The 25,782-nt window shown below is 43.4% G+C and overlaps 1 protein-coding gene across 13 annotated transcripts in view; it reads right to left on the bottom strand.

Annotated features, from left to right (window-relative positions):
* Positions 1 to 1,360: 1,360 nt before the first annotated feature.
* Positions 1,361 to 25,782, bottom strand: part of LOC134031325 (calcium-activated potassium channel subunit alpha-1a-like) — a 61,839-nt gene continuing 37,417 nt past the window's right edge. For 2 of the 13 annotated variants that reach the window (XM_062474914.1, XM_062474916.1), the window contains exons 9-29: positions 25,653 to 25,744; positions 23,249 to 23,359; positions 23,002 to 23,107; positions 22,783 to 22,865; positions 22,525 to 22,594; positions 22,284 to 22,439; positions 21,694 to 21,803; positions 21,506 to 21,574; positions 21,046 to 21,132; positions 20,863 to 20,939; positions 13,817 to 13,913; positions 9,780 to 9,903; positions 9,137 to 9,361; positions 8,707 to 8,899; positions 7,875 to 7,988; positions 6,288 to 6,418; positions 5,011 to 5,205; positions 4,543 to 4,661; positions 4,213 to 4,434; positions 2,682 to 2,710; positions 1,367 to 1,845 (exon numbers count right to left, since the gene is read on the bottom strand). In XM_062474914.1, the coding sequence (XP_062330898.1) occupies positions 1,700 to 1,845; positions 2,682 to 2,710; positions 4,213 to 4,434; positions 4,543 to 4,661; positions 5,011 to 5,205; positions 6,288 to 6,418; positions 7,875 to 7,988; positions 8,707 to 8,899; positions 9,137 to 9,361; positions 9,780 to 9,903; positions 13,817 to 13,913; positions 20,863 to 20,939; positions 21,046 to 21,132; positions 21,506 to 21,574; positions 21,694 to 21,803; positions 22,284 to 22,439; positions 22,525 to 22,594; positions 22,783 to 22,865; positions 23,002 to 23,107; positions 23,249 to 23,359; positions 25,653 to 25,744 (2,556 nt within the window). In that variant the 3' untranslated portion in view covers positions 1,367 to 1,699. Of the gene's footprint in view, positions 1,846 to 2,681; positions 2,711 to 4,212; positions 4,435 to 4,542; positions 4,662 to 5,010; positions 5,206 to 6,287; positions 6,419 to 7,440; positions 7,534 to 7,874; positions 7,989 to 8,706; positions 8,900 to 9,136; positions 9,362 to 9,779; positions 9,904 to 13,816; positions 13,914 to 17,139; positions 17,173 to 18,902; positions 19,077 to 20,354; positions 20,364 to 20,862; positions 20,940 to 21,045; positions 21,133 to 21,505; positions 21,575 to 21,693; positions 21,804 to 22,283; positions 22,440 to 22,524; positions 22,595 to 22,782; positions 22,866 to 23,001; positions 23,108 to 23,248; positions 23,360 to 25,652; positions 25,745 to 25,782 lie in introns of all 13 variants that reach the window. The other 11 variants (XM_062474913.1, XM_062474915.1, XM_062474920.1 and 8 more) reach the window with 10 other exon arrangements.

The raw sequence follows: 25,782 nt of genomic DNA, 5'->3' as shown, positions 1-25,782 counted from the left end.
CCTTTTAAAAGCAGGTGACCATACTGACATCTGGTAGCTCTTTGTAGTAAAAGTGTGACGTCAATAAGCTTGGAAACTGGCGTTCGTGTGGGTCAGCCAAGTTCTCCATTTATGATCGAGCTGTTTCAGGAGTAAACTATTCGACTGTCTATGAGCATGGCATTAGGATTGGTCATGGATAACATCCAAGCACCCACGTGCCTCCAAGCCAATCCCGTGTCAGGCAGTGTTCGTTACCAAAGGAGGTCTCTTAGAATGCCCACCTGGTGCGATTTGAGGCTTTTCCCATTCTCTTGCGCTAGCTCACCTAGAGAGACATCATATCGCTGTGTCATATATGTCTATGCAACTCTCTGCCTCTAGGGGGATCATTAAGTTGTTTGCTTTATTAGCTAATCTTGCGTTTCACTTGTCCTACTTCGTCTCCTGTATAACAGCTCTATCATATTTGGGCTATTGAGAGGTCAATTGAATCCGTTCCTTAGTTCAGCTGTCACTTCGAAATCAGAACAGCTATAAACGGGCTGAAGCAGTCTTTGTCTTAAATAGTGTCATCAAAGAGTACAAAAGTGACAAAAGAGTACTAATTATTGGAAAGAAACAAAAAACAGAATACAAAAAAGAATAGATAATAGCAAAGAAAGGAAATAAGGCAGAAGCCAATACAATACATTTGACATGATTATTGGCCATCTAAACAATCACAAATGTTGTGAACTGATCTCAAATGGCAAAGCATTGAGTGACAATGTATTCAATAACAGTTTCATTCTTGTAGGACTGTGGTAGACTACACCAATACATCAATATTTTCTAGTAACGTTAATTATGGATCTCAAATACAGACAGATGCTGAATCACTCAACAGTGAGTAGACATCTGACATTTAATACAGTTGTAAAGTGAAAGCAATGGTCCAATTACAATAAAAAACAGTCGTAATATATATATTTAACATTTTTAACCGTGTTGCATTTTTTCTCATTGACATGACCCTCAATCAAAAACACAACCTGAAGCCCAGTACAAAGCCATAACTGAGAGTGAGTGACAGTACAATGAATATGATTGTCTGTGTATAAGCACTGTATGATACAGCATATATATACATATATCAATATATATATATACTGTATATACCTATATATTGTATGAATATCTAGAAAATATATCCAAAAGCATGTTATCGTCAACAACTGTACATATGGACAGGAAAATGCCTGTCTGTTTCTTGTGTGTGTGTGTATTGATTGATATCTGAGGACGTCTGAAGGATGCAGTGCTCCTCCGTGCTAGCACCCGTTATCCGTTCAGACGTCTCCAGGGGGTCCGGGTGTGGGGTCCGGGTGTGGGGTCCAGGGGGTCCGGGTGTGGGGTCCAGGGGGTCCGGGTGTGGGGTCCAGGGGGTCCGGGTGTGGGGCCCAGGGGGTCCGGGGTCCGGGTGTGGGGTCCGGGTGTGGGGTCCAGGGGGTCCGGGTGTGGGGTCCAGGGGGTCCGGGTGTGGGGTCCAGGGGGTCCGGGTGTGGGGTCCGGGTGTGGGGCCCAGGGGGTCCGGGTGTGGGGCCCAGGGGGTCTGGGTGTGGGGCCCAGGGGGTCCGGGTGTGGGGCCCAGGGGGTCCGGGTGTGGGGCCCAGGGGGTCCGGGTGTGGGGCCCAGGGGGTCTGGGTGTGGGGCCCAGGTGTGGGCTTGGTAGCAGGCCTCAGCACTCATCCTCCACCTCTCTGATGGGTGGGATCAGGTTGCTCATGGATCTGAACTGACTGACTTGGTTGGTGGTGTGAGCAGCCTTGATCTGGCCGGTTCTCTGGTGGGCGCTGTCCTGCTCATCTGTATACTGGCTCTTTTCTTGAAGGACGCCAACATGATAAAAACGGGAAAGAGAAAGAGGGGGGAAACGGAATAGTTAGTGGTTCTGGGATTTGGCCTTTGTCGGTTAGTGTTAAAAGAGATGTTTTATATACATAAAACATACATCAATCCGCAAACACGTGTGCGGATTCTATTCCAAAGTGTTTCTGCCGTGATGGCCTGACATTAGACCTGTGAGAGACGTATTATCTGCTATTAACCAACACTCAAGGTTCCAGTGTTGCAACTATTCATTGCACAATACACATCACTTGCAAAGCATTTTTGGTCCCCAATGGCCATCTTATGAAAAATACCTTGTCACATGCTGTGGTTCTTATTATTGGTAGGCATGCAATCCTTTGTTACATTAATAGTCTACCACGCTATTAAATTGACACAGTGAGTTTTGGAAATTTGGACACCATTTATTATCCAATTATACTCAGTTTTATTTTGACTGGCTTTAGGCTTTGGCTTGATGCAACCTGCTTTTGTGAAGAGATCCAGACAAACAGTATCACTGGTGATTCACTTGACTTGTCCTTTAACGTAAAACATTATAGTTAGGAGGCACAATAGGGTCACAACTGGGTTAGAACGGTAAACCGTTTCTGGATGCGCAATGGGCGAATGAGAGAAACATCGAAGTGGCATCAAACCAATATGTGAGGTCATTTTAAACTAAATCTAAATGGCAGTTCTCATACCCATGCAGTACGATGCAAACCATTTGGAGACGCTACTTTGCTTTCATCACGAAAGCAAAAAGTCAACAAGGGGCACATGACTCGATGATGCATTTGCACATCATGCATATCATTCATTTTTACCTTGGCCCATTCTATTCATCCTTGTTGCACTTTAGAAAGAAAAAGTAGTTCACCAGATGTAAGTTACCCACATACTGAAGCAGCACAAATGCATTGTGTTGGTGAAATTCAAATGTAGGTTAAAAGATAAATAGTTATCAATTTGATTTAAAGCCATGAAAGATTGATATGGATCATGTAAGTGAATACAGTATGTACATACATCCACTGTACTGTAAAGCAACTGTAGAGTCCATGCTTTCCCTGAAGCAGAAGTTTTCCATGCTACAGTATCAAAGGCTTCTAATTTCTACAGTTTTGAAATTGATCAATGACATGCATCTTGCATATCAAACTTTCATTGAGAAGCATGAAACTAAAATTCAAGCCATTATGTAATGTAAGAACTGAAGGGATATAAAACAAGCTCAAGGTGTGTTATTTTCTTAACTTACTAACCATAACAGGTAGAGGTATTCACTCAGCAACTGTTAAAGATACGTTGTATAACATTCATGATTTACACTCACGTCATCTCAATTTTTTAAAATCTGCATTTGCCCCGTTTTAAAATCTTACATTTTGGTATTTTCAAGATGCTACCTTCTAACATGTTTAACTTTCAAAAAGAGACTTCACTCCTGACAGAATTAAATTATAAATGTACTTGCTGAACGTTGTGATGTTGACAATGTGAATAATCACAAAGGCATAACTTAGTCATTTAGCAGACGCTCTTGTCCAGATAGCACAGAGATTCGAATAAGTTTGACGTCAGTCACAGTTTCATAAAGAACATTTTGTTAAGACAAGTCTTATGTAATTATAGTTACAGTATATATTTAATTGCCATTTCAGTGCAACAAAGTTCAGTTAAAGTCTACAGTAGTTGAAACACATTAAAACTGTCTTCTCACACAAGTTTTGAAATAGCAAAACATTGTTAGAAACAGCCTTTCAAACAATAAGCAAGTACATGAGCTAAGGTAAATAATAAAGGAAAGAAGTATTTTGTAGAAATTCCAGAGGAATATCTTTAGTGTTTCCACCCTAACGGCTGTTCTCCAGGAGTGTCTGTTCTAGCTAGACCAAGTGCTTGTTGTAGGATGTTACATGTACCACAGTCAGAATGAAGTCTACGCAAACTAACAAAACACTCCATGACTCAAACTCACAGGAAACATCAGCGACGTAGAAATGGTTCACACACGCACACTGACACACACACACACATATGCACACTGACACACACACACACACACACATATGCACACTGACACACACACACACACACATATGCACACTGACACACACACACACACACACACACATGCACACTGACACACACACACTGACACACACACACACACACACACATGCACACTGACACACACGCACACACACAGACAGACATGCACACTGACACACACATGCACACACACACACAGACAGACATGCACAACACTTGGAGTCGCAGAGAGCGGAGATGCAGGTTAACTGCAGATGACAGGCAGTGAAGCAGCCACAGGACAGCTCTCAGGGGGGAACATACTTCTGTTTGTCTCGCGAGTCCCTGCTTTTGGCCCGGTTGGAACGGTTGATGGTGGGGATGGAGTGGACTGAGGAGCTCTTTTTGCTGGAGGAATGAGAGGAATGGGAGGAGTGAGACAGGCTGGTCCTGGACTGGCCTGCGTTGTGGTCGAACTGCATCAGGCAGAAGATCAGGTCGGAGGGCACCAGCTCAAACGCGTAGGGTGGGTTAGTTATCACATAGCTAGGGAGAAGAAGGAGACCAGGTCAAGAACATTTATATGTAACGATTGACTTGTGATTTGTATTTTACTTTAGGAACATTAGCCGAATTCAACAACTGTAGACTCACCGCTTAGTGCACTGGCTCTGCTGGTTGAGATGCGCGTCTCTTAATCGGTAGATTCCAAAGCATAACATGTTGTACGTTTTTAATGCTTTGCAAAATAAATCCCCATAACAGCCACCATCCTGGAAAAACAAAACAAAAGATTCTTCTTAGAGATACATACTGTTGAGTATATAAACATCATGTTAATATAATCATTGTTTTAATTGTTTACATTAAACAGTATATTGTTGTAAAACTCATTCTTATATTCAGTATTGCTGTATGTTACAGGACTCAGCACCATCCATCACACAGTAACAGCTGACTGCTGTGAAGCCAGTCCCCCTGCTGGCTACAGTGAACACAAACACACACACACACACACACACACACCCACCACACACACACCCACCACACACACACACACAACACACAAGCTCCCGTGTCAAGCTCACGCTCTACTGCCAGGTGACAAAACCAGTCACTTACCCCCAAGTCTGCAAAGGGCCCGTCGTACAAGGCCAGCTGTGCCACGCGACACCTGTCCCTGTTGGCCAGGGTCTGTGGCGTGCTGTACCCGCCTCGCAGCGCGTTCTCCTCCGCCAGCAGCCCCTCCAGCTCCGGGGTGGCCCCGCCTGTGACCAGCGTCCGGATCAAGGTGAGGATATTATCGTTGAAGTATGTCTGAAAGGATGAAGGGGAGAAGGCGATCCTTAACCAAACACTGTCAACGTCACAAGCCAATCCACTCCCAGAGTAGCGACTGAGTTGAGCTGCCTAGCCCTGGCCTGTCTCTTCACATTGTCCTGCAGCAGGACTGAACAGACAGGAGAATCCAATTACTGCAGGTTACTCTCGCTCCCGTCAGACAACCCCACACACACACACACACACACACGCCAACTCTCGCCCTCCACATATTCATGCTGTTCAGGTGTCTTTGGCAGAGCTGGAACAGACTGAAATGTGGGTAAAACCGCGCAGAGCGGGACAATGCCTTCTGTAAATGTCAGCCTTGTTAGTTGCGACGCTCGGGCCAGGTTCTGTGCTTCGCTTGCCCGCGCCTTAATAACACCACGGGTCTCGACGCGGCGGTTGCCTCCATTAGCGGGCGAGGGCAAACGTCTGCCTTTCTTCTGTGGCGTCTCCTTGCCTGCCCAGCATGGTGACATCTCCTTCGGCTACTGACAGCATCGTGGAGTGGGATGATGGATGGGAGCTGTCTATTAGGAAGCATTACCTCTGTCTGCGCTGACGGGCACTTGAAGGCAGCTTTGTTCTGACCCTCAGTCAAACTAAGAGTAAGACAGATGAAGCCATCATAGCGGGGTGCATGTCCAGTTCTTGTCTTCCTGTTTTATTGGGACAGGAAAGTACAGGCGCAACAGCACACCTCTCTCATGCCACGCTCACAGGGTTTGGCGCTGTGCCACATGTGGACGACTGCGTCTTGTGAACGCCGTCTGCGAGGTGTAGCCGTGAAGCGTTGGGTTAAGTCGCAGGTCTCAGGGGGGGGGGGGGGGGGACCATGTAGAGATAGAAATGACATGCCGTTGTGATAACATAAGGCCATTTAGTTTGTTTAATAAAAGAGCAAGCTATAGACCGGTTTTAGAGGAAAGGTAACCTTAAATGACTTATTTTGTGATCTGGCGCTATATATATAACATTTTTAATTAACTTGACCTTCCAGGAGGGGCGGGGGGTGGCGTTGGGGGGGCGGGGCGCCCCCCTAATATAATGGTAGGGGAAACACTGGGCCTTACCGCACTCATCAAAGAGTCCAGCACGCTGACGGCGAACGCCGTCCCGCAGGCGAAGGGCTGTGTTAGGTACAGCTCTGTGTCCGGGTCGTCGTCGTCATCCTGGTCCAAGAACTGAACGTTGGAGTCGTTCACTGAGGACAGAACACAGACATGTCACGGTACCTTAACAGGCCTGCACCAGCTCAACATACACAGGCATTTGTGGAACTCAACTTGATCTAGAGCAAGGCTGAGGAAGATGCACTTATGTAAAAGAGTTTGAGACATTTTTCACAAACGGCGATTGTGAAGCATCAAGAATTCAATCCAACACACAGAATAATATGTTTGATAGCAGAGAGTGATTGCTTCTAATAGTCAATGATGGTGGATATGGATTGTATTAATACCTTCTGTTGTGCAACAATCCAAATAGTGATCATGTCGTAACTAATTCAATATTGTCATGTTTCTGTAAGAGTTTGTGTATAGCTAGCCTTTCTAACAGTCCATATCCACTCTAAGCTTAAGATGACACCATGCATGTTCAAAGCCTCAAGTTTTGATTGAAGACGTCCTCTGAAATGCGTAGCTTAGCAACCTCAGTGCATCACTGTACATTCTGTAAATGTAGGGGGGTTTCCAATTAGATTTCCAATTGCTTTGGTTTTGCAGAATAAAATATATGTATCATGTTGTATCAATCTTTTGGGGGAAATATATCTTTCAGCACAAAAAACTGTAGCTTGGAGACAGTATTGATGTTGAGTTTTGTTTCAGAACTGCTACTTCTATCATTACATTCACAAAATGTCAGTCATATTGACATGAGCCAGATGAAAGGGAGCATTGAGCCAGAGAATCTATGAAGAAGATGCTGTAGAAACAGCCACAAGGGCTTCTGGTGCTGGGTGTGTGGGGGGGGGGGGGATCAAAGACCTTGCGATTCTCAGAGAGAGAATGGCAAGGGGAAGGCAGGGGGAGAACAGACTTCAGATAAGGCCAGAAACAAGACAGTCAATTTCAACCAGAACTACGAGTAAAATGGGCTCAAAGTGATGCCATGGGAACGGACCGCGGGCCTTCTGCGCAGCCAATGAAATCAAAGGAAAGCTTGATGGTGAAGAGGCAGCATTCACAGCAGTGCAGTGAAGCTCATGTAGGCTCTGCTTACCCAGCTCAGTTATCATTTGTAAGTTGTTCCCACTGCTTTTATCCTGACTGAATGAAATCACAGGCAGTACTTTGCCTGGTTTGGCTAACGGAGCTGTGCGTCAAGGGAGTAGGGTGGGGGAGGGTGGGGGGGAGGGTGGGACGGAGAGTGGGAGGGGGGGGGGGTGGGGGAGGGGGAGGGGGGGTGGGACGGAGGGTGGAGAAAGTTACTGAGGCATGTTATGAAGGTTCAAAATGTGAGAGACCATTATTTCGATAAAGGAACTATCTATTGATCAACAGCGGTATTGCTATCACGATCTACAGCTTTTTGTCACTCCAGAAACACAGACATGTACTATAGGTTAATGAGACGTGCACCGCTGTCGAAGGATGAAGGTGCATCTAGACGGACGCGTCACGCGGGCCGGTGTGGCAGAGCTGAGGCGGACATACCCAGCTCAGTGATGATGGGGATGTTGGCTCCTGTAGTGATGGAGCTCTGGCGTGCCAGCCCGTGCACAGGGCTGCTGTCTGGGGACGCCCTGTCCATTCCAGGTGGTGTGAAACCTGCACGGAGACAAACATCCACATCTTACCCCACCTGGCACATTCACTTCGGCTTGGGTGACCTGTGGACAGGTGTGGGTCCCTGTTCTCTAAAAGGCTGCACACACGACTGAACAGTGTACACAGACATCAAACGCAGTGTGTCTAAATACGATTCAATTAAAGTGCTTTTAATATTTCTTGCTTAAAGTAAACACATTAAATCAGTGATGCTGTGTACATTATATATGGCCTGTGTTGACATCCGTAATTTCCTGTTGACTAAGGCTAATGCTAGGTCATACAGACATTAGAAGAAAGAAAAAAAAATCTGGTGTCAAAAGGTTACTGAAAATATACTCGGCATCAAGTCATTATCGGTAATCTAACTTAATGCGGCTCCCTTTGTTGGGCATGAATTATTTTATACAATATTAATAAATTACCATCTAGAATTATTGTAAACACAAATTTGTAAGTGAATTGTTTTTGCTCTTCTACTTTATTCTATGGATGCGTGACAGGTCAAGGCCTTGTGCCAACACCACAAGCCTCCTCCCCCATCACGTTAGGGCAGGAAGCCTGTCCTTGTCACTGCCAACCTGAAGAAGAAGCGCTGGGCTTCACTGTCACACACGATGACACCAGGTTGGTCAGACGCCGTCCACTGAGGGAGATTCTCTCTGCCAGGCCCATCCCCTCCAGGCAGTGCAGTGAACTATGATAGGACACTCCTTACCTTGGGAATTAGCCTGCAAGACCCCGATGCTGTCGTCAAAATGCATAGACTTGATGTTGAGCGACGCCAAGATGCATTCTTTGTCCTGCAGAGACGCATCGTCGATGTTGTTCTGATTGGCTGACAGGATGACACACATGTCGCAAAGGTTGATGTTGACAGCTCTCAGATCTGCCCGGCTTAACGGTGTGCCCTTTGAGGAGGAAGTGAACGACAAAGTGAGCAAGCGAAACGTCACTCTAACTTGCACGACACAACGGAGAGAGGCCGACAATGGAAAGAATACTCGCGAAAGGTGAGCTTGCATTTCGATTACAACAGCAAGCGCAAGTTTTTTATTACTGGATGTTGTCATGCACCAACACAGCAGGGGAAATTCCTCCTACGTGGACGACTACTTTGCAACAAACCTGATTGTGATCGTACTCACGGGTAAGATGGAGATTTTGGGGAAGTTGTGGAGGGTCTCCCACTCCCTCTTCAGGTACTCCAGGGAGCCCACGAACACGATGGGCTTCAGTTCGTGGTAGTGGAAGTTGCTGGCTCGGAGCGGCATCACTAGGTTCCGCAGGCCCACCAACGCAGACTTCACGTCCCCAAAGATGCAGACGACCACGTGGCCACTGAGCACGGTCATGGCCGCCTCGCTGCGGGTCTGTGGAGGAGGAGGCACACACAGGGAGGTCAAGTACCACACTTACTATATGTTAAAGAGGGAAAATAGTATAATAAATATTTTGTACTTTATTCTATTCTAATGCTGTTATTGTGTTTTGAATCAAGTATTTTGAAAGAACAAACTGCTGATGTATATCACTGTCCCTGTCTGCAACAGCCAACATAAATCAAAGATCTGCAATCTGGCATATTGTGTGTGTACTGCTATAAGATATTTTTATCTTCCTATACACAGGCCCTCAGTCATGGCAAATGGCATGTCAGACACCTCATTATGAAGTGTTTAACTGCCCTGTCGACGTTTGATGGTGCTTTGTGACATAATGCATCCGTCAACGGGAGAGAGCCGGTGTCAGGGACAAATGACATTGTCGACGTGAGGGAGAGGCACCCACCAACATGACCTTCTCGATGTCTTTGGACGGGCACCAGTGAAACATCCCGGTGGAGTCGTATTTCTTCACGTTCCCGTCCATGCTCTCAATCTGCTCGTTCCCCGGGATGAGTAAAGGGTCATGCCTAATCAAACAAAAGGATGGGTGTGGGGTGGGGTGGGGGGTGGAGTAAAGGGAGACCTTGAGTGCTGTCATGTCCCTTTAAACTAAATGAACTGCAGCTCAATATTTGAACGTCAAGGTTAGGAGATTATTGCCCCACATAGCATAATGTATACATGTAAATGACACTGTGGGTGAGACGCGTTTATCTGTAAGGATATTCCATCTGATCTGGGTATAGCGTGGTATATCATGCATCTACCCCGAGACATGAAGGTTTGTTTGTTTATATCCATGGCTTGCTGAGCCACAGCTAGCCTAGCTTTTGGCCATACTTAAAGTTTGTGTTTGCACCCTTTTTCAAGGGTGCTAAGTGTTCCTGCACTCAACTTAACACGTTACTCCATTGGGGTTTTCTCGAAACCGCCCATGAAATGCCATTTTTCATTTTAGAATACACTCATCAATACGACATGAAAAAAAAGTTGGGGCCCGCAAACAAAATCGCTTTTCCTCAAGAAGCTGCATCTTTTTTTCCCCTCTCTTAGTGCTTATTGCTGTCAGAGGCCATCTGCAGAAATGCCAACAAAAATGCCTAGTCATCAAAGTGAGTGACATGAACAGTGGCAGCGACGCAGAAGGACATGGCAGCGACACACTGCCTTGACTGGCATGAGCACGGAGAAGCAATTACGTCCCCTTACCGCACACCGCTTCTGACGCTACGCTCGCTACGGTAAAAGCTCTTAACAGGCCGCACTTTAAATATTTTAACAATTTGCCCAATCATATTTTGCTTTCCAAACTGAAGGCCATTTAAGATTTATCAGAGTGTCAGGACCACACAAGCTAATGTCACGTTAAGACTGTGGGGGGGGTGTGATCCTAGCCAACACTGACCACCTCAGACTGGTCTCCCCACAAAACCTCTGGTGTTGCCATGCTTACGGTGATGCAGAGCCAGAAACCATCTGTGAAACCTTTGGACTTTAAAAATATAATTCTAATCATCAATTGCAATTTTGGGGTTCGAAAATTGTAATAGTGGAAAGCTATGGTAAAGAAAACATCACACACTGTAGCATTTTCAAAAAATTTAAAATAACCACTATTCCATTCTGTTAATCCGATCAAAAAGGCACTAAATGATTATCTTTTGACTAGACTTACCACAGAAATTGCTTCTGAAACTACATTAACTTGCAATATCATCGAAGGACAATAATCCTTTGAAACTTAGACAGGAAGCTTACGTTTTCATCCACAGACATCTTAATAGTTCATATATTTTATCCAGAGAAACATTTCTTTGATCCACCTTTTAGAAGAATACCATCTTAACATTTTAAGTATGCATGAATGTGGAGTGAAGTGACCATCCCAGGGCTGTTAGAGACAGGAGCCCTAAATGTCTGCCTTTGGGCTCCTGCCCTGAGGCTAGATCATGATGTACTCTCAGGAAAGTTGTTTGATAAGGCAGATGTCTTCCTTAAAATGCTTTCTCCTTCTCAAGCTCAAATCTGTCAAGAAAGTTCAAATTCAATACGACCCGGAAATCTACAGCAAGTCCTTAAACGTGAGACAGAAGCTGTTTTTAACGGGGTGGGATAGGAAACCTGTGTATCAGAAGTCATTCAGTATCAAAGCTCAAGTACAGCACCACTGTAGTGCAGAAAATAACATGTTAACGTTACATCCTAAAAACTATAACATTTAAGTGTATGCAGTATTGGAGTTTTTCAGTGCATCTAGAGTGCCATCAGCCAACAGTATGCCAACGTGAATCTGTGTTTTGTCGAATACAGTCGCACATCTTTTCTATGAGATGAGAAGAAACATGTGCTAATAAGATTGAAAAACAGTAAGTGTTTCTGCACCAGGGCTTAATATTTCACTCGAAGCCAAATGTTTCACCACTCACTCTGCGGAGCGCTGTCACTTCAATCTCCCCCGGACGAGCTGACTGGTGAGCCAGAGCACAGCCAAGATAGCTATCTCTCACAAACTGTCAGCCGTGATGGGCCGTCACTACCCCACACTGCCGACTGCCTTAGCTGCACTCTAACCAACATGACGTGTGGGTGTCACCGCACAGACGGATCAGAGCAAATGCATTGTGACTCTCCACAATTAGATGTGTCTCATGACCCATCAAGAGGTCTAAGGAAATGGTGTTAATTTCATCGGAGGGATCGCTGAAAGAGGTGAGATGTGACTTGTTACTTTAGCAACGCATCACGTTGGGTAAAGCAGGAGATGGTTGCGTTTCCACAGCTGATTCCCTTCATCACCAGTGTACTGAAGTTCCTTATTTACGGCATATCGAGGAGATAAAGTTGTGAATGTCATCTTAGATCTGTGATCAAGTGTCATTTGTTGACACTCAAGGTAACCTGCAATATTTCTCAAGCTCTCCATCTTTGTGGAGTTGGTGTTAAATTCAGATTCAATTCCTACATATTTGTAAATGTATCATGTATTTTTTAAAGAAAAGTGACAACTGAAGTCTGAAAAGATTCTCCACAGGAAGCTTGGCATTTGTTCTCAGTAGCTTCGTGGCTCCAGCGCTCCCTCGACAAACATTGCTCTTCCAGGGATCTAAGAACGCTCCTCTCTGCTCTAGCAAGCAACGGGAGAAGATGAGGAATTTGAAAATCCTCCCCCATCATGCAGACTGACATAGGCATGCTTTACAAAAACCCACAGCCAATCTGTTGATCATTACTTATTTACAAAGTCCTTGAGGCCCCAGGTCCTGTTAAAAAACACATTTGACATAGTATATTCTACAACTTTATGTTTTTTTTCAATGCGCTTAGAAATAAAGTATCCCTAAGGCTTCTCCCAAACAACCACCTTTCACTGTGGAGTCAGTGCAGCATTAAGGGTCCTAGTTTCACAAATAGGTGTTCCTCCTCAATACTGTACTTGCATACATTAACAAGGCGGTTTTGTTTTGTACAGCCAACCACCCAGGGAACCCCTTAAAGCAGTACAACTTTGATACTACTTCAAACCACAGTCACTGAGCTTGTAAACTGTGTATTTTTCAGCTTCTGACAACTCTTGCAAGAGGTTCCGGTTTACATTATTTCTGGGAACCACAAAACATTGGACAACATTAAGTGTAAACTGACAACATTTAAATGCCATGCCTTTATGGTGATCTAATGCTAAAATAATATATCACTTTGACCTGGTTCTTTAAAAGTATTACTTGCTTATTAATAATAATGCCTATTTTTTCGTCCTTTAATGGTATCTTGCTAAATAGCATTGCCATCATGAGTCAACATCAATTAACCCTCCTCTAATTCAATGAGACAGGATAAAAGCAAGGTAACATTTGATTTCAGTTTTGATTGTGATGGTGCATATCATCCATGGCCTTATGTACCTAGAAATAGAACTCAAAGGGATCTCGACAATAGAGGAAATAGCCTTGGGCTATCTCCAAGCAAGAGGCTCTCTGATTGGTTGGCGTCGTCATTAGTGCCAAGGCTGTTTAAGAAATGCAGTTTTGTGGATGGAACTGGGGGAACGCCAGTGGAAGCCGAAGCACTTCCACCACAGCCTCCTGTCCTCCCTTTTCCCAAAGAAACACGGAGCTTCTGTCACGTACGGTCGCCAAGACAACAAAGGAAACGCTTCAGCATTGTGTGGGTCCCCACACACTGACACTATCTCTTCCTACGACACACACACACACACACACACAGGGGAGCATCCTACACACACACACACACACACACAGGGGAGCATCCTACACACACACACACACACACACACACACACAGGGGAGCATCCTACACACACACACACACACACACACACACACACACACACCGGGGAGCATCCTACACACACACACACACACACAGGGGAGCATCCTACACACACACACACACACACACTTCCTATGCAGGGTGTCCTACCTCATCATTTTGGGCGAGGAGTTGGGTGAGTTTCTCATGCCTCCGTTGCGTTGTTGTTTCTTCTGAGGCGACAGAGCCGACTGCTGGTCCTCTTCCACTGGAAGCACACGCAAGCAGTGTCAGTACAGGAAGTGCCGAGAACGAACATCTCATCAAATGAAATTTAAATGAAGACTTAATGTAGCGAGTACAGAAAAGCCACACAGAACAGAGAAGTGCAGAATCAGAGGAGATAGAGAGACAAGGACTCGAGAGGGTGAGAAGGTCAATAGGACGTGTGAAATGCATGGCAAAGGGCAGTCTGACATCATCTGCAGGCTATACGAGACAGTGGAACTTCCTCTGAATGCATTTGCACACTGCATCTTAAAGATGCAACATGCTGCCAGCCTGTTAGCGACATGCTGTCTAGCAAAAACACGGTGGACTAGTATAGTCGCGTTTAGGCAGGATCCCAAACATATTCGATTGCTAGAAATGTAAGGTCCTTGTTTAGATTGGCCAAATCACTCCAATCACGTTCGACTGTTACATCCACACAGAACAATTCACGAATGTCTTTAACGAGCCTCGATTGGCTCATTACTGTACACCATGCCATGTTACTCTACTGACCACATCATTCTTAAATTTCATTGTATGACGAAACCCATAAATATGCAGTTATATTGTAAATCTGGCTCCCTTCTGCTGATATGTGAATGTAGCTCGGATAGCCGGTCTTTCCTCATCGCCGGACTGGCACCCTTGGCTATAATTACACTGGTCCCAGTCCTAGTGTGATTTATGCACGGCCCAGCTGCCCCTCAGACATGGTCTTTACTACTACCTCAAACTACATAAAGCTCTTCACCGTGAAAAAAAAGCTACCCTTAGGAAGAATGAATCTGCCAAATAACAATAATAATTAGATTATCTGATCCAATAATTATGATAATTATATCAGGTGGTATTAGTTATCAAAACGTCTTTGCCAGTTACCAAAAACTGGATAAATTAACAAACAAGATGATAAAAGGTCTACAGAATTCACCTTTTGATCTACAATAGGCGTGTCACTATCCCTGTTGTTTTACCTCGGAACACTTACTAACCCGTGTACCTAAGTGCCTTTTAAATTGTGGTTCAGGTTGTCAGCGAGCCTTTTCACCTGGAGATTCTTACAAAATACCAGAAAAAGCTTCTATTAAAATTAATAACCTAACAAAGATCACTCTCCACTGGAGACGGGGAGTTGAACAATTTCAACTCCTCTAGCGTGGCCGTGTGTGACACCATAATGGAACCTGGTGAAAAGGCTTTCAGAGAGACTCGCTCCCACACACTGGCCCTCCACACCCTCCTCATCCTGCTCAATATTTAATGTCTCACAGCTGACAGCTGCACACACTGGGTCATTAGTAAGGAATGCTACACATGCTAACTCCAGCCTCACAAACCCATGCGTTGTGTTGTTGGGGCAGGCCTGTCACGCGTCAAAGCAGGGCTGCGGCTTACAGTGCCTGTGATTAAGCGCGGCGTTACTGGATTGGTATCTGTATTTCACGGGCAGGCTGCGGGCCCGTTGGAGCCGGCTGGCCTCCTGTGCTTTCCCTGGGGCCCTGGCCACCTGGCCCAGCTCCCTGGGGCTCACCAGGCTGAGCCTCAGCTCTGACGGCTGGGTGGGGGGCAGCAGGCTTCCCTTGCGGTTGTTCACTAACGGGACCGGCCTGGTCGCTACTCTTCGGGGGGGTGGCTTAGGTACCTCGCTGGGAGCATTGTGATTCAATATTATGGACTGGGTTTGATACGCCGGCAGTTTGATAAGAGGGTCGTCCCTTACCGCTGAGTGAAGAAGAATCACAATCAGAAAAGGTGACGTTTAAGCTTGAACATTAGTTTCTGTCAATAGCAATGGAAATGTTTCTACTTTATTGTTTGTTAAGAGCTTTAATTCATACTGACCCCGTTACATGAATAAAATATCTGGTGTCAATTGTTATTATTTTAAGTACAGTATGATCAAATGTTTATGTGACAATTCTTTCTGGCACAAGAATACTAATAGCTAAATAATTAAGTGCCTCATTTCTATTAAACACCACTTAACCACTTGGCACACACTCTTAAAATTAAACATTGACATTATATGACATTTACTTTGATATTCATAATAAACATTAATTAATAAACAGGCTTTCAGGTGTTGCCACAATTGTTCTACTGTAAGAACAAGTGGATGATGAAGTAAAGGACTAACTAATGCCTGAAGGGAGGGGCAAAGGGTAAACTGAACAACCTTTAACAACTTCAGTAAGCCCTCTCTTTTAAATCAAATCAAAACTTTATTTATATAGCGCATTTCATACTAGAAGGCAGCACAATGCGCTTAAAAAAAATAAAAATTAATAAAACCTCCCTTCTAGTTCATTTATTTAGTTTACTCTTAAGACCTAAGTACCCAAAAACAAAGACATTTGAATTTAAGTAAAAAAATAAATCAACAGAATATAAATGAAGGAAAGATCTTCGCACCTCAAAGGACTCTGTGGAAGCTAAAGCTAGATCATAGAGATGATCATTTCAAGCGTCAGCTGCCTAGTAGATTACTGCCCCTGCTCCAACGCCCTGATGTCATCTGTCCTGTGTCAAACACGCACAGTGTTTGTCACGCGGAACGCACACTGGCAGTTTTGCTGGCTATCACTGATCTGGGATGTGTACTGTATACATCAGTACTGAATACAAAGCTGCTGTGAGTGTGAATCGGGAAAATATCGTGTATAAATATGTGTATAAAGACAATGCAACATTGTCTGTGTCAGCTATTTCCAAAAGTTTTTTTTCTTCCAGCTATACTGTACGCTATCATCTGACTATTAATGATGTCTTGTTAATTGATCAAGATGCTGTCTTGTGAGGGACTGATCTAAGGACTACAATGCTTTACTTCACTATGATAAATGACTATTTTGATAACCAGAGACACCCTGAAGCAGTAGCACCATCTACTGTTCACATTGCAACTGATACCCAGTATTCAACAGACCGCGGTGCTAACATCGTTTAATCTACTGCAATCTCTTCCGGTTCTTATGATACCAATAATCACCAGTGGAATGTTTGCCAATTAAGAGTGTTGTAAAACACACAGGTGTACTTTGCAACACTCCTGGTCCATGTTTTAGAGACACATATTTCTCAATGTCAGTGATTTGGAGATCAGCGGGTAAACAGAACCATGATGGGCAAACAGGAAAATATGGAGGATTAAAAACATTAAGAAAGATGAAGATGCACAGGGGAGGGTTTGAGAAACCAAAAGAATGGAAATCAAAACTTACTTGATTTGATATATCCGTTATAGCTATTTTTAGCTGAGGAAAATGCAAAGACAATAAGAGGTTACAGGGAAGAACAGGTTGCAATGGGAGCAAATGATATTGCATGATCGTAGGTAACTGAAGGTTTGAAATGATTATAATGTTTCTGGAGTTGGGGTGCTGCTACTCTTGAAGGCACTTGAAGCTCAGTGCCTTGAAGACCATGGTTACAGCAATGAACAAAATATATGGAAAATTAACAGGAGGATGGCAATAATGCTGTCAGCAGGCTGAAATGATTAATCATAAAGTTATTGGACACAGCTACCAGCTATTTTAGTATAATGATTATTCCAAATGACACAGACAAGTCCTCAATCAAAATGGTTTAAACCAGGCAATTAAACCAACAGGAATAGGGACGATTTTATTTAAAAACTCCAAGTGATATTGTGCATACAGGTCATTGTCTATCTAATAAGAGTTTCCTTCCTACTGATAACAGACAGGATGTTTCTCGTTCCCCGGGTCTGCCTGAGAGAAATGTGAACGCGGCCTGGAGCTTTAGGTGCGTCAGCTTCCGCGTGTTCATTAGTACCTCGTTTCAACCCCCATTTCCACAATAAAGGTCATGCTTGGAGCTTAGGGCAGCACAGTGACAGCAATGTTCAAACTGGGACCTCGCTGGTCCTGGCATCTGTCGCCTGCGATCGGTGGGCGCGAGCAGAGTCGCAGGACTAACAGCCTAGCATCTGTCCCACTACGAGAGAGGCGGAGAGAGGGGGCTCTAGGCTGCCTGGTGGTTAAGAACTGTCACGCCGAGTTTCATGACAACCGGTAGCACTCCAAAAATGAAAATGCAAACATAATTTCCACGTCAGGCCGCATAAGGCCTATTCTCAGAGCGCCCCACACCATGTCGACAGCCACTCTGGAGCTCAGAACGACTGTAGCCTGGCTAGCAGGGCAGCACTCACATCCACATCCAGTGGCCCTGGTGGATATGCTACAGGGTCCTCCTACCCCTGGGACTGCCAACTAACTATGCCCCGTTCTGCTTCTGATCGGAAGAATCTGTTCTACGCAAAAAATGGATGATGTTTTTAATAAGTTGACGTGAATTGAGGCAGCACAGCGGAACTCTGACCGGGACTGTTTTTGCCGCTAGACACTTCAGTTTGATTAATAAAGCCTCGAGTTATCTGAAATCAAGTCTGCTTGGTTTTGTGTCTCTGTGTCTGAGAGGTTTCCTTTCACACTGTTATTTCTCACATTACTACCCGTGAATACATGGAATCGACTGAGAAAGATTCAGGTCACTGAAATAAAGACTATGGGATCGTACGCACCACTTAAACAACCTAACAATCAAGGCAAACTGCTTTTTTTTCTTGCTTTTTTTTTCTTACAAACAATGATTTCTAATACTCTAAAACTGTTTAGTATCCGTATCTATTCACATTAAGTGTAACCACTGTAAGCAATCTTTGAATTAATAATGAACTGGAAACATGTAAACACAGAACAATAAACTGTACAAAACAATAGTAAAGCAAACACCAATCCTCTACGGCATGCTCGACTGAAACACATACTGGTCACCTTGACGAGCAACGCCACAGCAACACAACAACAGATACCTAAAATCAAAAAATAGAAAACATCCCAAACTAATCGTCTACTTCAACAAAACACATCACAGAGGCCAGCCAGTCGACGGTGAGCACGTACATAAGAGTGCACGTCACAAACATGGAACAACATGTGTCATGTGGACAACTTACAGGCACGTAACGTGGCCGAGCAATCATGAACAGAGACAGGAGAGGGTGGGATGCCTCGCGGAGGGGTGTCCAAGTTACTACGCACATTAGCCGACATGCAAGAGCAGTCACGCTCAGTACAGCCGCAATCAAAACAACATGCCAGTTTCATTCTCTTGTAGGTGGACATCTTGGCTATAGTCATGGTTTGGATGAGAGGAAAGGAAAAGTAGCAGGTTAATGGTAAGGTCATTCTGTACCTGGTAGGGGAAAGTGATGGATGGGGATGTTGGCTAGATGCTGCCAGAGATGACTAGGTAAACTCTTTTGGGCCTTTCATTAGACAAGAGCAATACATAAGGAGATATGCAGTCAAGCTGTTCTCTCAGACTGGTGAAACCCCATGAATATCAAAATGGCGGAGGATTAGGTGGGGATGTGAATGGGGAAGGGAGAGGGAAGGAGGATTCAAGTTTATGGGTTGAAGATGTCCTCGGCATGTTCACCAGAACCCTCCTTAGAACCGTATTTACCTGCTCAAACAAGTAGGTAGGGTGGACGGTTTGGTTACCAAAAATGTTTTTACCCAATAAACATTTAAAAAAAAACATGCGATCTTGTCATAGCCACTGAAAGGTAAATATGATGGAGGTTATGACTTCTACTGAAGAGGTCAATAAATGCATGTATGTCATTTTTTTAAACAAAATGACATACAACAGCTTTGCAAAAGAGGGGTAATAAACAAGTTATTAGGTTTGGGGATGAAAATGTTTCACAACGTAGGTGGTTAGCAGACCATACATGGCACACAAGTGTGAAACATTATGCTGAAAGCCATGAGAACATTGTTCTCATATGACATTCTCAAAGTGCATATGTTATAACCAAACAAAATGTTGTTAGCAACGTAAACACATGGGTTGAAGGCACACAACACTGACTGATTTAGAAGAGCGGACTGGATTGTTAACGTATCACTATGCTGTGTGGGTTTCACAAATAATTGTAGGATTTTTTTGTTGTTGATAGAAATATAAAAAGTTTTATATTTACTGTCTATTTTTACTCATACCCTCACCAACTTGATTTTTTGGGGGTATTTGCTGTCTAAAAATGATGTTTATGTTTTGCTTGCTTCCTGTTAAAACATCAACTAGTGCTGTGTTCTGACCAAATGAATGTTGTCCATGTGCTGTGGGGACATCTGGTGGTTAACTCCGGTATGACGCCCACATTGGGTCCATGGCGCACTGTTCTCTTTATAGACACTAATCTATTAAATAAGGGACTACATATATTGCCTGCTCAGCCTTCGTTCTACTTTAAATGTTTGCCTTGCACTTAGAACAGATGATATGATGGAAGGGTCCAGTACCCACCACTGTACATGCAACATCTAGAGCAGGATAGTCAAATCCAAACATATCTATCCTCTATCAGCTGTGGGCACAGGGAACCCATTTTACTCACAATATATCACTATAAAGTGAAGGAAGGGTTAAAACATTTTTTTTTCATGTTCCAAGGCAGCAGGGGGAGAATACATTAAACATTGGGTTAATAGTAGTGGTCAAAATAGTTACTCGTGGAAAACTACAGTCATTTTAGCATATTGAAGAAAAAACCTATCTAAGATGGGATAGTTTAATGTACTGAATCAGACTGAAAATATTTTATGTTAAATATTAATATGCATGTTGTAGATGCAGATATGTTATACCGGTTGTTTTAAAGTATCTTATTTAACCTTTTTACATACATCGATCACAGGGATTTATGATTCATTATTAATGCTGGACATTGCAGGTTTGGACCAAGGGTTTTGTAGATAATCTAATCACCATAATGTTATGCTAATGTTATCTAAATTTCAAATCAAACAACATTGAACTTACACCATTCTAAGCCCTTTGGTCCATTAGCACAGTAGAACTACACAGTAAATAAACCAAAGAGATAATTAAAGAGAAACACTTACATCTCTTGCATCCACATTTCTTAATCCTTTTAGGGTCTGTGATGTCATCATGGCAAGCTTTGCAGTAAAATAGTGCCCTACAACAACAAAATCAACATTCAGAACAAAATATTCTAAAATACTTTTTCAATGTTAATACCGTATTGGTTGTATACTGTACATCTTACATGCAGCAAGTATTACCTTTTCACTTCTTTGGCATCACTGGCAATAAAGAACCCCAAAGTTCCCTCCTGCATTTTAACATGGTTGCCAGGATTGATGAGGGTGCTACTCAAAAAGAAGGGCAATTGTTAGAGAAAGTAATTACGTTGTTAAGTTCACATTGCTATCTGTCTACCATTTCATGTGAAGATTGCTTTCCATTGTGGACAAATACAACTTGGCAAAGTTAGCTTCTGGTCCTGAGTTTAATCTGTATACAGTGTATGTCTACACTACCAAAGACAAAGGGGTGGTTATAATGAATCAAGGAGACAAAACCAAATGTTGATGTTTTCTAGAGACAGGAAAATATTTGTTGGGTTGAGGTACATTTGCGGCCAGAATAAAAACACATTTAAAACCCACATTGGAGCACATCGGAACTGGACCACGAGACAACAGTGAGTAACACAGGAGAAGATCCACACATCAAACTCACCTGCTTTCTCTTTGATCAGACTTGTACTCGATGGCTATCAGCAGCAGCTTAAGCTTGACGTAGCAGAGTCTAGGAGAGAACAGCACAGGAATCAGAAATGTAATCAACTGGGATGCTGTGCGCATGCATATCGAGCATGTCAGTGGGTTAGAAAGAGAATGGATGTGTGTGAGAAAAGCTAAACTTACTCGCAAACCATGGGAAAGGATAAGCCTACAAAGGCACTGGACAGATACTCTGTGTACATCTCATTGGCTACACCTTCCAGGTAATACTTCTGCCATGTGTCCTCTTCAATCTAGGATGGACAGTGAAAGAGAGAGAATAGCCAACTTAAATAAAGACAATACATGCAAGTGTGCATTCTAACGTGAACATCAGGTACTGGGAGTCAGGTGACTGAGCGGTTAGGGAATCGGGCTAGTAATCAGAAGGTTGCTGGTTCGATCCCCGGCTCTGCCAAATGACGTTGTGTCCTTGGGCAAGGCACTTCACCCTACTTGCCTCGGGGGAATGTCCCTATACTTACTGTAAGTCGCTCTGGATAAGAGCGTCTGCTAAATGTACTTTGTAAATATTCTGCCCTTGCCGACAGGCTTGTGGGTTGGAGAGAGCGGGGCGGCGGTACCTTACATTTTACATTTAGCAGACACTCTTATCCAGAGCGACTTACAGTAAGTACAGAGACATTCCCCCCGATGCACCCCAAGTGTGCATCGTAATTTGAACATCAGGTACTTCTAAAATATTCTGCTCTTGCCGACAGGCTTGTGGCTACCTTGATAAAGGACCTCATGGAGAACAGGTTGGCCAACATGGTAGACAGGCCCTGCGCCAGGCAGCTCTGAGCGATGAACCCCAGCTTCAGCTCAGCAAGACAAATCGCATCGTCTCCCTCCTTCCAGTTCCAACTTGGAATGTTTAAAAGGTGGGCCTACGGACACCAAAACATGGTATGACATGTCAGCCATGTTGTTCCGTAGTTATTAAGAGTATTTTAGGTTTCCTCAAAGGCTCACCTTGTTATGGTACTGCAACATCTGAGTGATGATTCTGATCTTCGGGTGGTAGTTCTTGATGGATATCACCCTGAAATGTCACGAAGAACACAAAGATAAGAACTTGCCCTGTACTAAAATACATGAAATAAATGTGCAGCAGCAGTGATCATGAGCTGGGGGAGGGGGGGGGGGTTCTTTTATTGTATCCTTGGTAACAGAACTCTCCTGAGGACTCAGACGCTGAATGCTTTTTCTTGCTTTGAAAGCATGCCTCACCTCATAATATTGGACGCATCCTCTGCATCAGGGTCGGCGCAGTATTTGTTGGCTAAAATCAGACAGGCGTCAGCTGACTCAATCTGAGATATCACAGAAGCAGATCGAACTATTCAGATTAACCACATTAGACCAAATGTATAGGTATAATTGGATGTGCACCACACACAAAAAAACATGTTGAACGTAGTTTGCTTTGCGTGGCAAAGGAGCAGTTACCTTGACTCTAGCCAGATCGTGTGGGTTGAGAACAGATCCTTGGTAAAACTCCACTTGGGTGAAGTGGCGCTTGAACAAGGCTTCCAGCTCAAGATTAGGGGAAATACTAAGACATAAGAGGAGAGTGCACGTTACTGGCAGGCTAACACACCGGGTCAGGGGGCAGGCCTCTTCTCCCTGGACATTTATTCCAAGTGTGTTTGTGTCGAGGGTTAAAGTTAGGGGCGGGACACTGTGGTGTACTTACTTATGGAGAAAAACAATTTCTACATTGACATCATCCCTGTCCTTGTGTAGGAAGTCTTTCAGGAAGTTCGAAACACTCTCAAGTGTTATGTGACCACAGACCACGATGTGCCTAAAGAATTAGATTTAGAAACGATGACAAAACATTATTTTGAAGCCCAGAAAAGTTAGTAAAATAATGATGAAATCTTTCGCCTTGATCCTGAAACTAAAATGAAATGATGCAAGGGATCGTTCAAATTCTGAGTATGTGAGGAATATTTTAGACAAACTAGATTCCTTATAATCAGGGTTTATATAGAATACTAAATTCTTATTTGGGGATTGAATCAAAGGCAGAGGTCTAAAAACATTATGCATTTCGGTAACAGATTAAATGGGATTATAACTCAATTGAGATTATGCCATTGTTAGCCACATCTACATGGAAGATCTGATTTTAGACATCTTGAATCCAAGGATACAGCTCCATTAGACTGTGACCTTGTTGCATTATGGGAAAGTATGCCAGGGGATTAACGCTATTCCCCTGTAACAATTGAATTCAGGGTTCAGGATTGTTATGTTGCAATGGTGATTTTCTCTTTGAATTCAGTGGAACTCTGTCAACCTATTTACCTACGTAGATTATGTAGTAATCTGAGATCTTTACCATTGAGGTTAGTCATCAGACAGTGCTTACTTTATGTTCAAATGTTTTAATGTTTTTAACTTTGTGAATACTCTAAATATGGATATTACATTTTTCAGGCAGAGTGAAAAATATGTATATTTCTTTTGAAAAATATTAGCCACATAAAACAGAAAAGAAATTGAGCATGAAGTCGGAAGCAAGAGAAAACATCTGAAGATGAAACCCTTAGGAGTCAGGTGGCTGAGCGGTGAGGGAAGCGGGCTAGTAATCCGAAGGTTGCCAGTTTGATTCCCGGTCATGCCAACTGATTGTGTCCTTGGGCAAGGCACTTCACCCTACTTGCCTCGGGGGAATGTCCCTGTACTTACTGTAAGTCGCTCTGGATAAGAGCGTCTGCTAAATGACTAAATGTAAATGTAAATGAAACCTTACCTCATCCATCTTTACTTCCCTGATTATACTGCTTTAAACAAGTTAAACTCCAGAATCTACAGGATAATTCAGACTCATTTCTGACGCATGAATTTAAAAAATGTTAAACTTTTACAAACACTGCTGCATTTGAGCTAAGGCACAACATTATATTAATCTTAGAATATTATTAATATGAGTTGTTTTAGCAAACACTTGAAAACAAAGGAAATGTTCAATACAATTAATTAATTGATAAAGGAATATCTGTGAAATACAGCAGTGCGTATGGTTGCCGAAAATGTTTGCATCCAAACTTTGATGGACAGAACAGGATTCAGATCAAGAGAAATGTTCCAAAACCAGGCATGAATCCTTCAAAACTAAATAAACAACACAAATACTAAAATGAGCCAAGACAAACTGCTTGGTCTGAGAGCAGAGTTATTGGGTGTTATAGAGTAGAATCCTATTGTGTTTTGAGAAACACAAGAATAACTTTTTAAGTATGCATGCCAATCCTAAGATTTTGAGATGTTTCGGGCCCATCTGGTGCCAGTCTGACTGAAGATTAAGGCCAAGAATGTAGCGGGGCTTGCAAAACGATGCCTCATTATCAGACATAGATGCTGTTTTTCCAGTTAGAAAAACAAGAAGATCCATGTAAAATGAACTGGCAAGCGATGACGTGCGAAAGCTCAAGTGGGCAAAGCAGATGTGGGATGTCGATAGTTAAGTAGCACAGATCCAGTCAGAAGTTGAATTATGAATTTGCCATATTTATAGTCCTTCTATTTTTCCATATTCACTAGTTATCAACAGTATTGTTTGACTGTAAAACATCAGTGCCTCAGCGCATTTGTATTTATTTCCTTACGGGTCCAAAAAACAGTTTGTGTAATGCACTGAAGAGTTTGATAGGAACTTTAACTAATGTCAACCATCCTAATATGACTTTTTTTTAGGGGGGGAGGGATTTTAGGGGGGGGGTGGATGGAGGGGGGGGGGGCATGATGCACAGCAAACACAAACAACACTGACACAAACATGTAAACAGATGCCTGTATGCACAGGTAACAATCAAGCGTTTAGTGAAAATTACATTTAAAATCCACTTAAACAAAACATTTATTCATATTCTGAAGCAATGAAAGCTTGCACACAAATACAAAGCAATGGCATAAGCTTTTCCTGGCCAAGCTCTCCAGCCACTGTGTGACTGTGGATCACTGCTTTAAATCTGGAGATCATAAAACACCACTGAGAGATCAGGGTCTCTACTCCTCTCTACGAGAGGCAACGTCAGTCACACAAAACCACACCTTTTAGCAGTTTTGGGTTGTTTATTTGTTTGACTTACTTTCTGCCTCTGGTTGAGTTATAACTCCCTCCATATTTCTTCCGATTAAGGATGAGAGCTGCAATTTCTGGCACGTAGCGAGCAAACATGGCCTACATGCATGGAACAGAAAAAGACAAGGCATGCAGCG

This window comes from Osmerus eperlanus, chromosome 12 (assembly GCF_963692335.1).
Source record: "Osmerus eperlanus chromosome 12, fOsmEpe2.1, whole genome shotgun sequence".
Lineage (NCBI taxonomy): Eukaryota > Metazoa > Chordata > Actinopteri > Osmeriformes > Osmeridae > Osmerus > Osmerus eperlanus.
Note: the sequence above shows the minus strand (reverse complement) of the source record. Positions and strands in the feature narration are given on the sequence as shown.